The 20,445-nt window shown below is 39.1% G+C and overlaps 2 protein-coding genes across 2 annotated transcripts in view; both read right to left on the bottom strand.

The window, feature by feature from the left end:
- LOC140241178 (uncharacterized) overlaps nt 1-11,389 on the bottom strand; it is a 37,666-nt gene extending 26,277 nt beyond the window's left edge. Inside the window, exons 1-4 of the mRNA XM_072320938.1 lie at nt 11,104-11,389; nt 8,718-8,852; nt 7,750-8,013; nt 5,623-5,892 (exon numbers count right to left, since the gene is read on the bottom strand). Of these exons, the coding sequence (XP_072177039.1) occupies nt 5,623-5,892; nt 7,750-8,013; nt 8,718-8,852; nt 11,104-11,389 (955 nt within the window). The remainder of the gene's footprint in view (nt 1-5,622; nt 5,893-7,749; nt 8,014-8,717; nt 8,853-11,103) is intronic.
- Nucleotides 11,390-16,519: 5,130 nt separating this feature from the next.
- LOC140241177 (uncharacterized) overlaps nt 16,520-20,445 on the bottom strand; it is a 29,739-nt gene continuing 25,813 nt past the window's right edge. The window contains exons 8-11 of the mRNA XM_072320937.1: nt 19,412-19,750; nt 18,558-18,833; nt 17,351-17,650; nt 16,520-16,653 (exon numbers count right to left, since the gene is read on the bottom strand). Coding sequence (XP_072177038.1) covers nt 16,520-16,653; nt 17,351-17,650; nt 18,558-18,833; nt 19,412-19,750 — 1,049 coding nt within the window. The remainder of the gene's footprint in view (nt 16,654-17,350; nt 17,651-18,557; nt 18,834-19,411; nt 19,751-20,445) is intronic.

Genomic DNA, 20,445 nt, shown 5'->3' with positions numbered 1-20,445 from the left:
GACTGACATGGGCGTCACCAGGGGGGGTGCGTTGGGTGCGAACGCACCCCCCTTCAGACCCTTAAAAAAAAAAAAAAAAAAAAAAAAAATCACCACTTCAGTTTGCGAGCGACCTCACCGCCGGACGCTAATACTTATTCTTTTTTTTTTTTAAATATATATTTTTCTTTCTTATTTTGTACCAAGGACAAAAAATTCGTGGGCAAAAACAATTCGCACCCCGGGCTCTGGCAGCACTGATTATATACATATCTACTGGTATTCTACAGTGCTTACTATTTATCGACTGTACTGTACATCCGTACGGAGAACTGACACCTAGGCTATTTCCTAACTTTTCCATGTATATAAAACACACACACACACACACAATTAGGGGATGCTCTAAAGTTCACATTTTCGACATCTTTCCCCCGCTTGGTCACTTCGACGCCCCCTCGCTGGTCATACCTCCCCCAATCATGAGATTAAACCGACACCCTTGACTACCAGTGGCGGATCGGAGGGGGGGGGGGGGGGCGCACAGGGAGCCACCCCTCCCCTTCTTAATTTCCAAAACGAAAAATATAGCTACAAACAGCAGTTTTTGGATTGTAAAATGTCAAAATTTTCAAGCTTGCTCGCTTCGCTCGCTTGCATTTAATCGTTATGCCATTTACCTGATGTTGCTGCCAATAATTGCCAGCAGTTGCGCCCGGTACGCCCCCCCCCCCCCCTTACTTTCCAAATGAAAAAATATAGCTACAAACGGAAGTTTTGGGACTGTAAAATGTCAAAATTTTCAACCTCGCATTTAATCGTTATGCCATTCTCCTGATGTTGCTGCCAGTAATTGCCAGCAGTTGGGCCCGGTGCGCCCCCCCCCCCCCCTTAATTTTCAAAACGAAAAAAATATGGCTACAAACGGCAGTTTTGGGACTGTAAAATGTCAAAAATTTCAAGCTCGCTCGCTTCGCTCGCTCGCATTCAATCGTTATGCCATTCTGCTGATGTTGCTGCCAGTAATTGCCAGCAGCTGCGCCCGATGCGTCCCCCCTTAATTTCGAATTGAAAATACATAGCTACAAACGGCAGTTTGGGGACTGCAAAATGTCAAAATTTTCAAGCTCGCTCGCTTCGCTCGCTCGCATTTAATCGTTATGCCATTCTCCTAGATGTTGCTGTCAGTAATTGCCAGCAGTTGCGCCCGGTGCGCCCCCCCCTTAATTTCCTAAGCGAAAAAGTATAGCTAGAAACGGCAGTTTTTGGACTGTAAAATGTCAAAAATTTTCAAGCTCGCTTGCATCTAATCGTTATGCCATTCTCCTGATGTAAGGAAAACTTATAATGTTGCTCAATGACTGCGCTGTGGAATGTATCACATTCCGTTATGTATTGTAGTCCCCAGACTGACAGCGCACGCACACACGCGCACACACACATACACACGCACGCACGCACAAGCATACACTTGATACACACCCTCAAAATTACTTTTCCACGAGGTGCCCCCCCCCATGTCTTGACCCACGGTACGCCACTGCTAAATACCTTAAACAAGTGGGACTGTTTCAAGTCGATAAAACACTCAAAACATGCATCAAATAATTGCACCATTTACAACGTCAAATGCAAAAAGTTCTCCCCGTGATGGGAGGGGCACGTCCTCCTCCCACACCCTCTCCCTCGCTCGCTCCGCTTGCTCGGGCTCGGTCGCGTTCATGACATCAGTTTATTTGGACGATACTATTTTATAGGCAAATTGTTCAATAATAATCTACATCGAAATATACCGAGTACCTTAAATACGTGGGACTGTTTCAAGTCGATAAACACAAACAAAAACATGCATCAATTTGCACCATTTCCAACATCAAAACGCAAGAAGTTTTCACCGTGGGAGGGGGACTTCCCCTCCCACACCATCCCCCCTCGTCAGCTCTGCTCGCTCTTGCTTGGTCGCGTTCATGATATTCAGTGTAAATACTAAAACAGGAAGTTTATTTTGATGATACTATTTTATAGGCAAATTGTTCAATAATAATCTACATCAAAATATACTGCTACCTTAAACAAGTTGGACTGTTTCAAGTCGATAAAACAAGGAAAAACATGCATCAAACTGCACCAACCACATCATCAAAATGCAAAAAGTTCTCACGGTGGGAGGGGGACAACCCCCTCACACACCCTAGCTCCCCCCCCCCCCCCGAAGATGAAATCCTAGATACGCCAGTGCCCTTTCCCCGCTTGGTTTCCCTTAAAAAACACTACAAGTTTGGGGATTGAGAACTTCCTAAATTCCAAATAACTGTAAAATAAATCTCGTTACATATAGTGTCAAAACGCGCCCCCCTTGAAAAAAAGCTGGTGACGCCCCTGACTGAAAATAACATGTAAGTATTATACATATACGTACATGTAAATTACAATTAAGCAAAACAAACACGCACATCTATGACACAAGCACGCGAATGATTTGATTTGAATCTACTTCACCTGTAGGGCAATATGTTTCCGTAGTGTTTGTCGAACCGAGATCGTTGGTCCCAGTGCAAGTTACTACGGTACAGCTTTCAGGCCTTGTCGATATAGTGGTCGATGGCCTGGTTGACAATGATACAGTCTTCTTTCCAACCTTGACTTCGAAAGTATGCAGTGGAGGATGAAGCACAATCGTTTCATTTACGTGACAGTTTATGACCAATATTGGTTGGTTATTTTTGCCCAGTTTCTCTTCCAGTTGAATGTTGATTATTTCAGGGCGAGGTGGATCTGATAACATGTGTTCCAGAGAGAGAGAGAGAGGAGCCAAAAACAAAAGAAGCAATAAACGCCTCTAGATATGATCCGTCAGCAAGTAATATTATAAAAGTCGTAGTCATTAAAGACGAGAAAATAATACACACATTAAAGCGATTTAGCTGAAAAGAATATGAAAAATGTAACTATGATATTTTACCTACGGCAAGAATTTGTCAATTTTCATGATTTTCATGATTTGACTCTGGTCGAAGTAGTAAAGAGGACACAGTCATCTGAAATGCAAGCTCATGTTAATTCACTGGTTACATGGTGTCATGACAATGATGTACTTCCCAATGCCTCCAAATGTAAATCAATGCAGATATCATTCCTGCGGACGGAGCCACAACCTCTTCATCTGGAAATCAACTCATCAAGGCTTGAAAGCGTTTCGTCGGTTAAGTTACTGGGGGTCCTTCTCCAAGATGATTTAAAGTGGGATCAACAAGTGGAGCGTATGATTTCAAATGCTTCCAGGAGACTGTTCATTCTCACCAAACTCAAAAGAAATGGCGTAAGTACTGATGATTTGGTTACCGTCTATCAGCTCTACATTCGGCCGACCCTTGAGTTTGCTGCCCCTGTTTGGACATCCGGCATCACCAATGCGCAGTCTATCAGCATTGAACGCGTGCAGAGGAGGGCTTTGAGAATTATTTTCTACCCAAATTTGAGACCTTACAGTGAATTTCTACAGATTGTAGGCATCCCTTTGCTTGAGGAGAGACGGCTTGAGCTAGCTATAAACTTTGCAAGGTCATTGCTGAACTCCAAACATCGTCATTTTCTGCCTGAGAGAAGAGAATCCGCTGCCGGACGTCATCTTCGTAATGCCTCACAACTTGCCATTCCTCGGACGAGAACAGAACGATACAGACAATCTCCCATTCCATATTTCATTCGATTATTGAATAGTTGAATTTTTAGATATTGCCCGTTTTCATCTCACTTCGCTTTGCATTCTTGTTCCTGCTACTGTGGTCTATATTTATATTATCTGATGGGCGTTTATTTTTGTCATACAGCTGTACATGTGACGTTCTATGGTTTGCAGGTACGGCCACCAGGCTCTTATAACAGGACCAGTGTATCACTTAGAGATTCCGGTTAAATGTGATTTGTTAATCTTGGTGAATTTCGACTGTTGAAGGCCATACTGGTCAATGATCTTTATTTGTTGGGCAGTGTATACATGTTTTTGTTATTGTATTTGTAATTATCATCCACAGTTTTGGGATTCGAATCTTAATTTTACTCAGCAGGTATAAAACCCAAAGATGTAAGAAATTTGGGGAATCTGGAGAATCTTAAGGGTATAATGTGAATGTGAATGATAATTTACATGTTATATTGTGTGTTTCCAATGTACATGTACTTCACAGCTTTGATTGATGATAATTTACTCACTTTAAATATATAGTGCTGGGTAGGTTTGAATATTGGTAAAGTTGTTGATTTTGAATTAATGTATAATGTGCTGTTTGTGTACTTTTGTTTTTGAATGCAATGAGTATGTTTTGGTTTTTTTTTTCATTGTTCAATAGTTCAGGATGTGTAATTTGCAATGCGTGTGTGGCTATTTTGGAATGCTTGTTTTGATAATCTTAAGGTGTGTCTGTTTTAAGAGTGAGTGAGTGAATGTGTGTGTATGTGTGTGTATGTGTGTGTGTGTGTGTGTGTGTGTGTGTGTGTGTATGTGGTCTCAACGATCAGTAGGGTTATTACCTTATTTTATTAAAATGTAAAGTATTTATTGATGAGTATAAGCGCCTGGTAACGTAAATTTTGTGTAAGCTGAAATATTTTTGATAGATACAAACCTGTGGATTAATCTGTGTTATTTGAAATTCGCTGAACATTATCCACTCCCCTTGGATGTGACTAAAAGGAGAGGCTGTTTTTGATATGAAATATAAACTAAGGAAAAATAGATGGAGATACAACTGTATATGTGTACAAAGAGTATTATACAGTGCAATCTACAATGTATGAGGTTGTTGGGGTGCCTGTTTTATTTGTTCGTAGATTTTTGGTAACGATTGTTTCCCATTTCAATCTTTGTTTTGTGATAACAATATTTTGCATTGTATATTGTAAAAGGTATCTTCACGTATTTGTGTATAATTTGTTTTGTAAACGGGAATTATAAGTCTTCGGACTTTTCACCCGTCTGTGTGTTTTTTGGATGGCAATAAACCTGATCAATCAATCAATCAATCAATGAAGCAATTTTCGACTATTCTTTTATGTTACTACAGTATGTGCTTGAATGCGCGATCTCCTGCGCACTAGATTGCATATAAACTTCAACACTGAATGGTTTGGGCACCAGGTCTCGAGAGCAGAAATCGACCCATAGTCATTATGACCACTATAATACGTATCCCACTACTATCATCCCCTCACCTGTCGGGCAATAGGTCTCGCTGAAGAGGTCGACACATAGTCATTCTAATGAAGAGAAGTATCCTACTACTTTGATTCCCTCAACTCTTAGGCCATTTGGTCTTGATTCAAGAAGTCGACCAATACAAGTATCCTAAACTATCATCAACCCCTCACCTCTAGGGCATCACAGTAGGTCTCGATAGAAGAAGTCGACCCACAGCTATTCAGACCAATACAAGTGTCTATACTACTTTCATCCCCTCACCTGTCGGGCAGTAGGTCTCGATAGCAGAAGTCGACCCGTAGTCATCTTGACCAATGCAATTTTACAATCCTACTACTTTCATCCCCTCATCTGTCGGGCTATCACTGGCTATAGGTCTCGATAGAAGAAGTCGACCCGTACCTATTCTGACCAATAAAAGTGCCGTACTATTTCCACCAACTCACCTCTTGGGCAGTAGGTCTCGATAGAAGAAGTCGATCCATAGTCATTCTGACCAATACAAGTGACGTTCATGCACCATTCGGGACGTGGTGATAGGATCAGAGAGCTGGAGTTAGATTCCGTCCCAGTCTCCGTTTGGATGATGAAAGTGTGCAGACGAGGAAACGGCTGGTCTCGCGAGTCCACGTGACAAGTGATGGATAAGAAAACTGCACTGCTGGATAATCTTTTCTCAAGGAATTCCACAGATATTATATCGGCGACAGGCGGATCTTTGAAAACAGTCAAATTAAAGAATTACACAGTTGAAGTGATAATTTCGGGTGTGTATGCTTCAAACTTAGTTTAGTTTTATCTATCTAAAAGAGTATAGGACACACTTGTTACAGGTGACTTAACACCTGATATTACCTCTTGGACAGTATATCGTGGATGCTGTTGTTTCGCCAATCCCGTTGCTTCCAACACAAGACACTAGGATACACCATCTAGGACGAGGTGATATGGTAGTGCGAGGAGATGAAGAACGTGACAAAATGACGTCATCAGCCGAGATGACGTAAGACTCGATAGCCGGAAAGGGTTTGTCCTTTGAAATCACCTGACATTCGATGTCGAGGGATGTTTGGTTCTGAATGTCTACTCGCTCATGAAACCTGATGGACAGTGTGCCGTTTAATGGAGGACCTAAGTGTGAAATTGAAATAAAGATTCATATCATTCACATTTACTGTTTCTTCTTCTTGCAGGAAGTCCATGAAAACCGACGAAGATGAAAACACATGATCACTGATTTCATGACTGTCTCCTTCAGGTTTCAGCCATACATACCCGGTATGTGTTACGACGCGTACACCGATTTCAAGATCGACGATTTATAGATATTTACTTACGATAAGTAATGTTAAGAAATGATTGGTGTGGTACATTTGCCACTTCAATTCTATTCGATTTTGAACTTCAATATCTGGATCCCCGGAAGCCAGTGTTTTCATGAATTTCTCATTAAGAGTGCAGCTTTGGTACATTTCGTGTTGAATTTCTTTGTCATTCCTGCTTCCTTGTTCTTAGAAAGATATATTTATGGAAAAGAAACAATGCATAAACATGTTGTTTCCATTTTGCTTTTTGTGATCAAGCTGTTGATATTTCACAAGAGTAGTTCTTCAAGCAAGGCTTTGGGAGGCACTGGGATATAGTGGTTGGCAATGTGGATATTGATCAGGAGGTCCCGAGTTGTTGATATTCTATTGTTATTATCATTAGGTATGCTTTAATCAAAAGTGAAATAATACTCTCCCGGTTACTTTCATGTTATAAAAATGGCGGTCTTTTTTCATCAATTTCTAATCTCATCAGATTATGTCTCTTCTTTGTAAATTTAAGCCAAGAAGAAATAAACTTGATGTGTACGATCGCACAACATGGAAATTTAAACGTCCTGCCATGAAACGTGTTACATAATTCTCATCGCCTCTCTAATAAGTGGTCGCTACCATGATTTGATATTGCTGTGAATGCCAGTGTAAAACCCCGTTTAAATTCCTAGTCCTATCTCATATTGCACAAACATGGCAGTTCATTTCACCACGAAACATCGTGTATCACCATTATCTTTAATATTTATTTCAGAAGTTATGTAACAGATATTACGTATACACATGTTATCTCCGCCGTGTTTATTTGTAATCGAATACCGTACGTAAATGAACGTTAAAATTCTACTCAAATAGCCGAATACGAAACAATTGCCTTTCTCATTCTTTTATCAAGTGATTTGAAAGTGATATGCATTTTTCAGTTCTCACAGCCTCTTTCTTCATCCGATCTAAGGAACCAAATCCCATGGAAACTTTAGGTTTATTTGGGCATTGGCACCACTATATACATTTTGCGTAGTATACAAATATGTTAAATAATGCTTCCATAGACAGAGATTTTTGAGCTTCTGAGAAAGAAACATAATATACAGACCTATTCCATTTTTAATGACAAAGAGCTGACTATATGTAAGTCGTGAAAAAGAAGCGGGAAATGGCTCTATCATTCTTCGTCTTATTAAAGAGTAAACGTAAGTTATATCCACGAAATTTGTGTATTCATGATAATGTTGTTCTCCAAACGCCTACCAGTTGGACAATAAATTTCTGATGCAGTGATGAAACCGAAGTCGTTAAGGGCGCTACAAGTGACAGAGACACATTTCTCAGGTTTAGGGCTGAGATAGACCCACGTAGATCTGCCTCTTGAGAGCGTCAGGTTGTCTGCTGTAATCACGTACTGGTGGAAATCAGGGAAGGGCTGGTACTCTTCAGTCACGTGACACAGAATTACGACAACCGTCACATTGTCATCGGACGGAAAGTCAGACATCTCGATTTCAATCACACCATCTGTAAGGGTATTCGAAAGACATCGGAGAAACAAGCGAGTACGAGTGCCGTGAAATCTGAGAAGCAGCTACTCACGCTGGTTGGTCATGCAAAGAACAACAAAGATTATAATGTTGATTGAAGATGGAAAGAATGAAATATTAAATCTTCATAGTGCTTGACGTAATCACTGTGCAGTAAGAGTAATGGGAGTGACCAATAATTATTTTCTTGATTGTTTTATACCGGAAGATGACCGTCATCCATCATACTTTTTTATGACTGTATAGACGCAATGGTCTGCCTTACATATTTGAAAGTATTGAAGAAGACCATCGTCAAAAGAATGAAAGAGCAACTTTTAATACGATTAATTCGATTAGGGGATTATAACTTTAAACTGTGTGTCTCTATTTTACAATGTTCATCTGTAAATTCTTTCGTAACAATGAATATGGCTGACAGGGTTTTAGGGAAATCGGGCATGAGCTAGTTTAGCAACACCTACGCTTTGCACAGCCATCTTTTGAATGAATCCTAAGAAGGGCTCACACTCATCGTCTGTGTTTAGAAAGTCAGATGTCACGTACCTCTGGGACAATGCAAACTAAGAGAGGTCGTTGACCCATGGACATTGCTTCCGGTGCATCTGATGTTAAGACACCTGTTCTGACGTGACGTCACAATGACAGACGCATTTTGTGATGAGGAGATCATGTTTTCACCGTTTACCTCGACACCAAAAATGTTGATAGGATGTGTGGGTTGAACCGACGAATCGATGAAACAGGTGATGTTAACATTGGTGGTATCTGTGTCGTTTTCCACTAGGATTGAGATCAGACCTTCTTCTGGTGGATCTATCAAGATCAAGTGTAATGGGTGAATGACAGGAGAAATAAGGAAGATACGACTTTCTGCCACAAATGCTCATAATAACTCGAGTGCCAGTATATACGAAAAAAAAAATATTTCATGAACATTGAAACGAAGCTTCAGTTGTGATGGAAAACGTTTATCACTATAGAACTTAACATCGGCAATCAGAAATCTTTACATTTTTTCTTCCCAAAGTAAAACTGGAAAATTCCACTTTTATGAGTCTTTCACGCAGATAATTACCATTGAATTACACTTTTTTTTAGTTAAAATATATACTTCAACATTACGGTAAAGTATGTAACTGGTGTTTATCTCCAAGCCTCCATAATCTCGATTTCTTTTCCATTCTTTTTATTACTTCTCAAGTAGACGAAGGGATTTATATGTCATTTGCACTTTTAACTTTCGGAAAATCTCATGTTTCACTTTGAATCATGTAGACCTCTAGGGTCAAATCTAAGTTCACATTCTCCTCTGTTGATTTATTAGGTAACTATTACTGTATCTGACATAATGCTGGACAAGTTTTTTTTTCCTCTCTGTATGTCTGTCTCTCTCTGCTATGGAGCCTTTTTCTGCGTACTCTGATCACTTTGTCTTCTTTAATGTTTGATAGGCAAATACTGAGAAGAGAAGGAGGAAAGAAGCTTATCTCTTAACTAATGTGTACTTTGTTATTTACGTTTTTTTTTTCATTAATTATCTCTTTTCCCCGAAACTGTCACTTGTTTACTAATGAGATTTGCGGCGTTTCTACAGGTAACCAAGTTTCCGGTAGACGTACATGTATATTTGTAAACAGTACAGATTGAATTGAGATCTTTTATCAGAGGTGTTCGTAATGACAACACGTGTTCATAGCGATGAGCCGAAGAGACTGAAAATAACATGTAAGTATTATACATAATTATATATATACATGTACAAGTCATTACAATGAAGTAAAGCACACACAAATATCTATAATACAAACACGCGAATGATTTGATTTGAATCTACTTCACCTGTAGGGCAATATGTTTCCGTAGTGTTTGTCGAACCGAGATCGTTGGTCCCCGTGCAAGTTACTACGGTACAGTGTTCAGGCCTTGTCGATATAGTGGTCGATGGCCTGGTTGACAATGATACAGTCTTCTTTCCAACCTTGACTTCGAAAGTATGCAATGGGGGATGAAGCATAATCGTTTCATCGACGTGACAGTTTATGACCAATATTGGTTGGTTATTTTCGCCCAGTTTCTCTTCCAGCCGAATGTCGATTATTCCAGGGCGAGGTGGATCTGTTAACATTTGTTCCAAAGAAATGGGGAGAGAAAGAGAGAGCGAGAGAGAGAGAGAGAGCCAAAAACAAAAGAAAAAAATAAGCGCCTCTAGATATGATCTGTCAGCACGTAACATTGAAAATGTCGCAGTCATTAAAGATTAAAAATATACACATTAAAATGACTCAACTGCAAAGAATATGAAAATGTAACTATGAAATTTTACTTACCTATGACAAGAATTTCTCGGACTAAGAATGAAATGATAAGTTTGTAAATTTTCATGAAGCAATTTCCGACTGTTTTTTAATGTTACTATAGTATGTGCTGGAATGCGCGATCTCCTGCGCGCTAGATTGCATTCAAACTTCAACGGTGAATGGTTTGGGCAGTAGGTCTCGAGAGAAGAAGTCGACCCATAGTCATTATGACCACTACAATACGTATCCTCTACTATCATCCCCTCACCTGTCGAGCAATATGTCTCGATAGAAGAAGTCGACACATAGTCATTCTGACCAAGTATTGTACTACTATCATCCTCTCACCTGTCGGGTAATAGGTCTCGATAGAAGAAGTCAACACATAGTCATTCTGACCAAGTATCGTACTACTATCATCCTCTCACCTGTCGGGCAATAGGTCTCGATAGAAGAAGTCGACACATAGTCATTCTGATCAAGTATCGTACTACTATCATCCTCTCACCTGTCGGGCAATAGGTCTCGATAGAAGAAGTCGACACATAGCTATTCTAACGAATAGAAGTATCCTACTACATGTACGTTAATTCCCTCGCCTCTTAGGCCACTAGATCTCGATTCAAGAAGTCGACCCATAGTCATTCTGACCAATAAAAGCATTTTATTTGCATTCCCTCACTTCTAGGGCAGTAGGTCTCGATAGAAGAAGTCGACCCATAGTCATTCTGACCAATACAAGAATCCTACTGCATTCATCCCCTCACCTGTCGGGCAGTAGGTCTCCATAGAAGAAGTCGACCCATAGTCATTCTGACCAATGCAAGTGACATTCATGCACCATTCGGGGCGGGGTGATAGGATCAGAGAGCTGGAGTTAGACTCCGTCCCAGTCTCCGTTTGGATGATGAAAGTGTGCAGACGAGGAAACGGCTGGTCTCGTGAATCCACGTGACAAGTGATGGAAAGGATGACTGCAGTGCTGGGTAGTCTTCCCTCATGGAATTCCAAAGATAGTATATCGGCGACAGGTGGATCTTTGAAAACAGTCATATTAAAGAAGTACTCAAAGTGATTATTTCGAGTGTGTATGCGTCAAACTTAGTTTAGTTTTATCTATCTAAAACAGTATAATCAGTGGCGGATCCAGGGAGGACCGCAACCGGCGCACGCCCCCCCCCCCCTTTATTTTTTGTTGATACAAAAGAAATAAAAAGAAAAAAATGGGGAGGGGTGCGTGCGCCCCCCCTTTAATTTTGTAAACGCGTCCCCTCTTTACGGAATTCCTGGATCCGCCCCTGATAATGCACACTTGTTACAGGTGACTTTACACCTGATATTACCTTTTGGACAGTATATCGTGAATGCTGATGTTTCGCCAATCCCGTTGCTTCCAACACAAGACACTTGGATACACCATCTAGGACGAGGTGATATGGTAGTGCGAGGAGATGAAGAACGCGACAAAATGACGTCATCAGCCGAGATGACGTAATACTCGAAAGCCGGAAAGGGTTTGTCCTTGGAAATCACGTGACATTCGATGTCGAGGGATGTTTGGTTCTGAATGTCCACTCGCTCATGAAACCTGATGGACAGTGTGCCGTTCAATGGAGGAGCTAAGTGTGAAATTGAAATAAAGATTCATATCATTCACATTAACCGTTTCTTCTCCTCACAGAAAGTTCACGAAAACTGACGAAGATGAAAACACGTGATCAATGATATCATGATTGTCTCCTTCAGGCTTCAGTCGTGCATACATTGCGTCTGTCACGATGCAAACACTAATTTCGAGATCGACGATTTACAGATATTTACTCAAAATGTGTAATGGTAAGAAAGGATTGGTGTGATAAATTTGGTACCTCAAATTATATTCATCATTAAGCTTCAATATCTGGATCGCAGGAAGCTAGCATGTTCGTGAATTTCAAATTATATAATTGTTACATATATTCATAATATTTGGTACATGGCCTATTGAATTTCTTGGACATCCCTGCTTTTTGTTCTTCCCAATATATGCTTATGGAAAAGAAATAATACACGAATATGTTGCTTCTCTGGGTCTTTTCATAGTCAAACTGTTGATATTTCACACGAGTATTATCTTCACGTATACGGGATATGGGAAGCATTGGTTTACATTGGTTGGCTGTGTAGATATTGATCAGAAGGTCCCTGCGTTGTTGATATTGTTACCGTTATTATTAGGTATGCTCTCATCAATATTGAAATAATGTCTTTCTCGTCACTTTTCATACAGGTGTTTTTTTTTTCTTCTTCATATCATCTTAGAGTATACAGTTATTGGCTTACGAACGTTTGGTCAAATTGATCAATGATCTATTTCACAAAGAATACTCAAACAGACGAATGTATATCATACAGAACTCGTGGACCAACAGACCACACACACACACACACACACACACACACAAGATGTATAAACAGAAGAAAAGGACGCCCACACAGAAGTAACATCTCTACACACATAGGTACATCATACATAACATACAATGTACCCACATTCGTCGATTCGCATTATCACTATTATTATTATTGTTATTATTATTACTATTACTATTATAACTACACTGCTGTATTACTATTATTATCATCATTAATATTATTTCCATGTATCATGGGTGTAACGGTAGGTTTCAACGTACTGTAAATGACGTTTTGTTTCTCACTTCATGACGATAAAGCCATTAGCTCTATCATGACCTACTAAGAAAGCACTTTCATCCCTGACGAAGGGGAGGCCCCCGAGTAAAAACCAAGGCAACTGGCATTTAATGCGTTCCTCTAGTGTGACATACACTGTACATATCTATCTATCTATCTATCTATCTATCTATCTATCTATCTATCTATCTATCTATGTATATTTGTATATATACAGCTTTGCTATATAGGTGTTACAAGAAACATTTCCCACTTTTGATCCATTATAGTTCGAAAACTGTACTTCAGATAATACTGTCATTGATATGACTAATAGCTGAATAGTGTACAATCTAGTTAGAGGCGATTTGAATATGAGAACATGAATCAGTTTCATTAAATGTATAATTAAATCTCAAGTTAAGTTCCAGTTGTTGGTCAAATTTTAACCGTCAGTATAAAATTGGAATTTACATAGAAACCAATGATGTGTATGTGAGTGTGTGTTTACAATGACCCTGAACAATAGACATGAATACAGCTCTGTTGACTAGGCTTCTGGTCTCTTGCTCCGAGGCACATGAATGCTTTTATTAGTAATTCATGATGGATTGCCCGGGCACTGCTAGACTGAATTTATGCATGGTAAAGGGTAAAATGCGTGCACGTGAAAAAAGTAAGCATGATTATGTTATCATGTGCTTACAGTACACTACATTTCAGGATGAACAAAGACTAGCTGTTATTGAACTTAATAAAACTGATCTATGCTTTCATTTTTAAATCACCTCCAACAAAATTGTACACTATTCAGCTATCACTAGCATCAATGTCAGTGTTATCTGATATATAGTTTTTGAAATATTAAGGATCAAAAGTGGGAAATTGTATATGCATATATATATACATATATATACATATATATATATATATATATATATATATATATCTAGATGGCACCTTAGGGAGACACATTGGGGGAAGTGTCTTCATTAGGGAGACAACTGGTCATTAAGGAGACAATTTTCGTGTCTCCATTGCGTAAACTGCCATTGAACATGTATATAACAAATTTGCATATAAAACAAATGGAAATGTCTTCCAAATGACCCATCTAGGAGTATATATATATATATATATATATGTGTGTGTGTGTGTGTGTGTGTGTATGTGTGTGTGCGCGCGCGCGTGTGTCTGTGAGTGTATGTACTAATGTCATCATTTGTGAGCCACGATTCACTTTTACCTTTCATCTTAAATTTCTCGCTATACGCAGTGTCAAAATTATCTTTGTTCTTTATAATTTCCAACACTCATGTTGATATTTTTCAGTAAATGGTAGGTATATAACACGAACACCGAATCAGAACTACAGATGCTTTCGTTTTTGTTTTTGTTTTTGTTTTTTGCTTAAACAACAGTTTATTTCTTGATGTGACTTTAATTCATTGAGATCATATAAAGCCGGCGGGTCGTGCAAAAATTCAAAAGAACATTACATTTTATTTATGGAAGAGAGAGAGAGATGGTGATGAAAATATAGGACACATTAAAAAGAACAGAAGCGCAACTGATTGCTTACATAAGATACTTCTAGGAAACCGAAACTACCACCAATGATGTCATTAGAAAATAATTGCTCTCCAACCTCGTTTCCATAATGACAAGACTTTATACAAGGTTCAACATTAGCTGTGGCCCTGTGGCCTGGGGCTACCAGAAATAGATGTCGGGCCACCACTTAATAACAAATTACATGTTTGTGAGCCCCTTTAACATACCTGCCAATTTTTGCATAATTATCAAGGTTCTTAGTCATTTTAATTTTCTAATGTTTTACTTTCTTACTTCTTAGTGACAATACGTGGCATTTGACATACATTGTCGAACTTGTAAATCTTCACATGATTATCATGATTTATCGTATTATCTTAATGTTTTATAAAAAATAGTTCATTTGTTACGCTTTTCTTTATTTTTCGGGCCATCAACCCCCCCCCCCCCCCGCAATTTAATGGTTCTGATGGCCCGAGTGGGCCCCAAAATAAACAAGTTAATATCGAGCCTTGTATTATTCACTTCTAAGTAATGTGACGTAGAATTTGATCATGTGAAGGAAAGCAGCTTATTGTTCTGTTCTTTTTCTGTATACTCGACCGTCAATACATGAAACAAAAATTAACATAATGTCGGCATAATACGCATCAATATTCATTATAGTGTGGTTCAATTGCAGTCAAAACGTATAAAGTAAATATACAATGCGATGTCATGTTGAAGGTACACTAGCAGAGAAAATACCTTCAACGAGGTTTTGAGAAATTGATAATTTTGACAAGCAGGGGACCATCTTCATAAGCAAAGCTTGACTGGGAAAATGGCCTCAGATAATGTTGCAACATAAAATGAACTATCACAAAAGTACGCTATAGACATTGTCACGCACTATAAGTAAAGTGCAATCAACAGTTATTATATAAAAAAAAAATATGTAAGTGGGCGAGAGATCACACGTCTTATATCAGACTTATCAGGAATTTTGTACATCAAATCAATACACGATAAAATTTATCGACAATTCTACAATGAGCATAAATTTAACAGTTGCATCACATTATTCCACTGACTACTTGTGGTTTGAAAACATGCTCTTCATTTCGTTTCAGGTCACTTCCAATGACATAAAGATTATTGATAGGCAATAAAAACTATTTTGGAAACTACAGATAAGACATAATAACATGTGAATGATTTCAGAGTGAGTTAAGATACAAAGTGTACAAATTATGATTCTTCATTCGGAGAAAATATTGTTGGTGTGCATCAAAGGCTTTCCCTCATTTTGACCCTCGCAGCTTTCCATACCTGCAGGCAAATGTCATAAAGGGATCTTAAAATTGTTGCCAAAGACATGTAAACATGCGGGATATGGTGTCAACTGAAGATAAACAAATATGGTAAGCAGTACTGTGTGTTTAACAAAATCAAATTTCTCTACAGAAAGGCAGTGCGTACCAGTCAATTAAAGAATACCATTTGAGGCACTTCTGCGGTAGGAAAGTGAAACGCAATACAGGCAGTGAATATACATCTAAAATGCGACAAGAAAATAAATCATGAAAAGGGGGACATGGTATATCTATCTTATGAATGCAATAAAATCTTAAGTCATTGATGAAATGTAAGAGTAGCAACATAGATGAAGTTAAGCGTGTTCTAAAATGTCTATGGAGGAACACAGCATGTCAAACCAACGAGTGTAATTTTTCCCCCGATGGAAGTCAATATCCTTATTTCTTTCGATTACCGCTTTCGTCTCGTCTGCATCTCTCATAATTCTATCTGGGTAATGATTCAAGTTAAGTTTATCCAGGAGTATCAGGTTTTCTTGCCAAGTACTAAACCTAGAAAGTAGTAAGTAATTGTAAATGTTATAACATTCTACTTGATAAATTTTTCAAAGCGCACGGATTCAGTAAATAAAACACGCTATGAATATACTCACCTCAATCAAAAGACATTTTTTCTCTTCACGAGGACAGTGAAGCAGGTGATGATGGAGAGGACGAAAACGACGACGAGAAGAGCGTACGTGGTCGACGATTGTTGAAGGACCCGTCGATGAGGGCTAGCTATGGGACCCCCTATCGATAAAGCACCACTGGACAATGGTAGTGTTTTCTTCTTCCTGTGTTAGTGTCACTGTATTCCCTCCGTACTACGCGGTTTTTAGCTTGGACTTGATAGCCAACAACTAAAACGCTGTCTAAGTGTAATTGCTATCGCAAAGAGCGCAATGATGCATTCCTTGCTGAAACGTATCTGTTTTAAATTGTCGATTTAAGTATTTTTCTACCTCATCTAAAGCATTGTATATTTTGTCAAAAGGTCGCAGAATAATTATGGAAGGAAATACGACATAAAAAAAAAACAATCAAACTGTTGTGCTGTTCAAATTAAGTGTGCTGTTCCAACCTAACGGTATAAAACTTGAACACGTACTGGACTTAAATTGCTGAAAGTATAGTAACATCAGACGAATATACAGATACAGAAGGTGATCTGTGACGATCATGGATCATGTGACAAGTATTTCATTTGTTTGTAACCTTCAATGAAACTATCTAGCGCCCTCTCTTGTCTCAGTGCCCACAGATTATTACCTTCTTCTCTACCCCGTGAAGTGACTAGGAGATTTCTGTTCGTCATCATACACACAAATTTGAAAAAAGCGCGATAGAATTAATGATGATTGTCAGGTACTTATAGGAGCACTTTTAGGTCCATATAAGCACTGTATGCTTTGCTTCGAGAAGGATAAGCCATGATACTTTAACTTACCAGAAGGAATTTCTGTCCGGCAATGTTCCATCCATGACAACGTGTCTCCGATTCCGTTTGTGGCAGAACACGTGACATTGATGCAGGCATCGGGGAGTGGAGACAGGATCGCTGAGGCACAGCTGGAGGAGGACAAGGTGTCGTTATCAGCTGTAATGGTGTACGTGTGGAGATGTGGGTAAGGCTGGTCAGAGAGGTCAACATGACAGGTGATGATTAGAGTTACCAGGTTTCCTTCACCTCTGATTTCCGTCGTCTGGATCCTGAGGATATTGCTACCAGGTTGTTCGGGACCGGCTTCTAGAACGAGATAAGGTAGTAAAACGGGAAATGGTTAAATATTAATACTGGTCATGGAAAAGCACGCTTTCATCAGTGATGTAGTAGCGATATGAAAAATGATTATATCAGCACTTTTGATGTTTACTGTTGGCACCTTATAACATGGTAGGCCTACTTGTAAGGGCTCAAAATTCATCTCAATTCGCTTGCTATACATCGAAAAGCTCTGTCAAGGAAATCGCCTGGCTGACGCATCTTGATGGGATAATAAGTTTGTTTGTTTGTTTGTTTGTTTGAGTATTTCGAAAGTGTCAAATAAAAGTGTGAAATAATAAAAGTCGGCATACCGACTTTGATTCCTGAAGCGCCCTCCCTGCTCTAGTGGGTATGCAGAACGAAGGTGGTACGTGGATAGCTGTGGTCCGATGTATTGTATGTAATCGAATGTAACAAATCACGTATCCACCACCATCAGGTAAGCTCTGAGAATGTATAGTACTTTCGGCGAAGCTTTCTGGCTAGTATTGCGCATTTTGTCATTGTTTAATTGAAATCGTATTATGAAAGCATTATCTAACACACTTTTGCATGGTATACGAGAACTGTGTTTTGGTTTTAAATTTACACAGTATGAGATCATTTTGGTTTCAGTCATTTTCTAGTTAAAGGTGTCACAACTGCTGTTTAACTTAACTGTAATCCCACGAGAAAGTGGTGTGTTTTTAATTTTGTAGAACGTATTCAACACAATGAAACTTAAGTGCAGATTTACATGAACGAGTAAAGGATACTGAAAACTGCAATTTCTTTCAATGTGGATAGCCACTTTAAATCGGAGAACGAACATAATGTAAACTCTGTGTTTTCTTACTTTACTGTTCGTTCAAAAAAAAAGTAAGAAGAAAGAAATGTGTTTTGTATTTACCTGGCTGTGGGGGACAGTAGGTCTTGGTCATTTCAGTCTCTCCATATTCATTTATACCAGTACACACGACATCGATGCATGTGTTGGGTTGAACGTCAATCGTCACCGTAGGAGAAGCTGAATCGGAAATGACGCTATCGTCGACTGCAATGAGGTACGTGTTGATTGGTGGAAAGGGTTGGTCTTCTGGATCCACGTGGCAAGTAATGATGAGACTTTGTTCAGCAGCTTCTTGAGTCTCAAAGCCCACATTGATGATTCTTTCTGGTGGCTTATCTGTTGGATATGATCAGTTGATGTATTGATTACTGTCTAAACCAGGAACCGGTCATCAACTGGAAATTAAAATAGATGTACCTTAAGTCTGAAAGTTATCGCAGATGAACAGAAAGGGTAGGGGGAAGATTTTGACATACTTTGCGCTCAGTTTCTAAGAGATTGACAGTTACATCCAGAAAGCATGTGTTACATGAAGTAAACACCACCCGATTATCATGGTTATCATTATACCTAGCAGTAAAGTGTACAACGCCATAACAACGATATGGTTTTATCAAATGACTACTCTGACTCGGTTTTTATACAGACAAAAATGAAAAGGAACATGTAGGTATGGATGTCTGAGCGAGCATGATCAATATGATATCGTTTTATTTAGTTTTTGTAACACTGAAAATATTGTAAGATCAGACCAGAGGAAATTGTATGGAAATTCATAGGAATTTAAGAGTTCCTTAAGTTGTTACTACATAGTTTAACGTGACCTATAGCGGCCTTAGGCCGCAGTAAAAACAGAAAAAGTAAAGACAGAGTTGTCGCACTCTTAAAGTGCACATTGTATGAAGACTACCTACCTCGAGGACAGTGTGTTAGCGTGGCTGAGGTTGTTCCAATCCCGTTCGTCGCGGAGCACGTGAGTTCGATGCAGGCGTTTGGGCGTGGTGAGAGGATGGCTGAGCCGGAGCTTGATGACGATAGAGTTGTAGTCTCAGTACTGATGGTGTAGGTGTGGAGGTACGGGGACGGCTGGTCGGTGAAGTTCACATGACAGGACATGACCAGATTAACCAGGTTATCCTCGCCTCTGATCTCTACAGCATCGATGGATAAGATGTTTTCTCGTGGAGGTGTACCGGGACGTACGGGACTTGGAGTGATACATGCAGTGATGGACCGGGGTACATCGACACCACCTGTTTAGTCAGTTCAAATGTTATCGACACGTTATTCGTTTATTAGTTAATTTTGATTTAATGGCACACGAGAAGAAAAATAGGTATTGATAGGGCAGTTTATGACGATAAGTATACAAATAGAAAAACAGTTCAACCACATTACCAATCAATGATAATTCATTGTAAGGCTCTTATTGAGTCTCTACACCCTCATCCGTGGAAATGTTTGTTTCAAATTCTATTTAGAAATAACATGAAAGACATACACGTGTAGGTAAACTTAAGTTGAGAAGATCACATGAAAATGGAGAATTTGACACTAAATTACATACTTTAGATACATAACTTGTTAAAAAGAGTGGTATGGAATGCACATTTTTTCACATCCATAATGCTTTGGCTTTTTCGAAAAATAGAAGGAAAGCTGTGTGTCAATATTCAGTTTTCGTTGCGCGCTTCGCAGGTAACAATCAAATAATTTGTTCTTTTTTCATTGTGTTGCCTAATTACATTTCCCATTATCCTGTGTGAAAATACGAATGTCATTTTACCGTGTTTTCTGTCACGGCTCCATTCACAGCCCTTTATTATGTCATTGCCGGTGAGCGCTATTAGGCTTTATTTTGTACACAGTGAAGACGCACACGCGGAACAAGATGTAACAGATACCACGATTTGTTCATTCGAATTCCCCCTGAATATCAATATTTCAT

Source organism: Diadema setosum, chromosome 17 (assembly GCF_964275005.1).
Source record: "Diadema setosum chromosome 17, eeDiaSeto1, whole genome shotgun sequence".
NCBI classification, from domain to species: Eukaryota; Metazoa; Echinodermata; class Echinoidea; order Diadematoida; family Diadematidae; genus Diadema; species Diadema setosum.
Note: the sequence above shows the minus strand (reverse complement) of the source record. Positions and strands in the feature narration are given on the sequence as shown.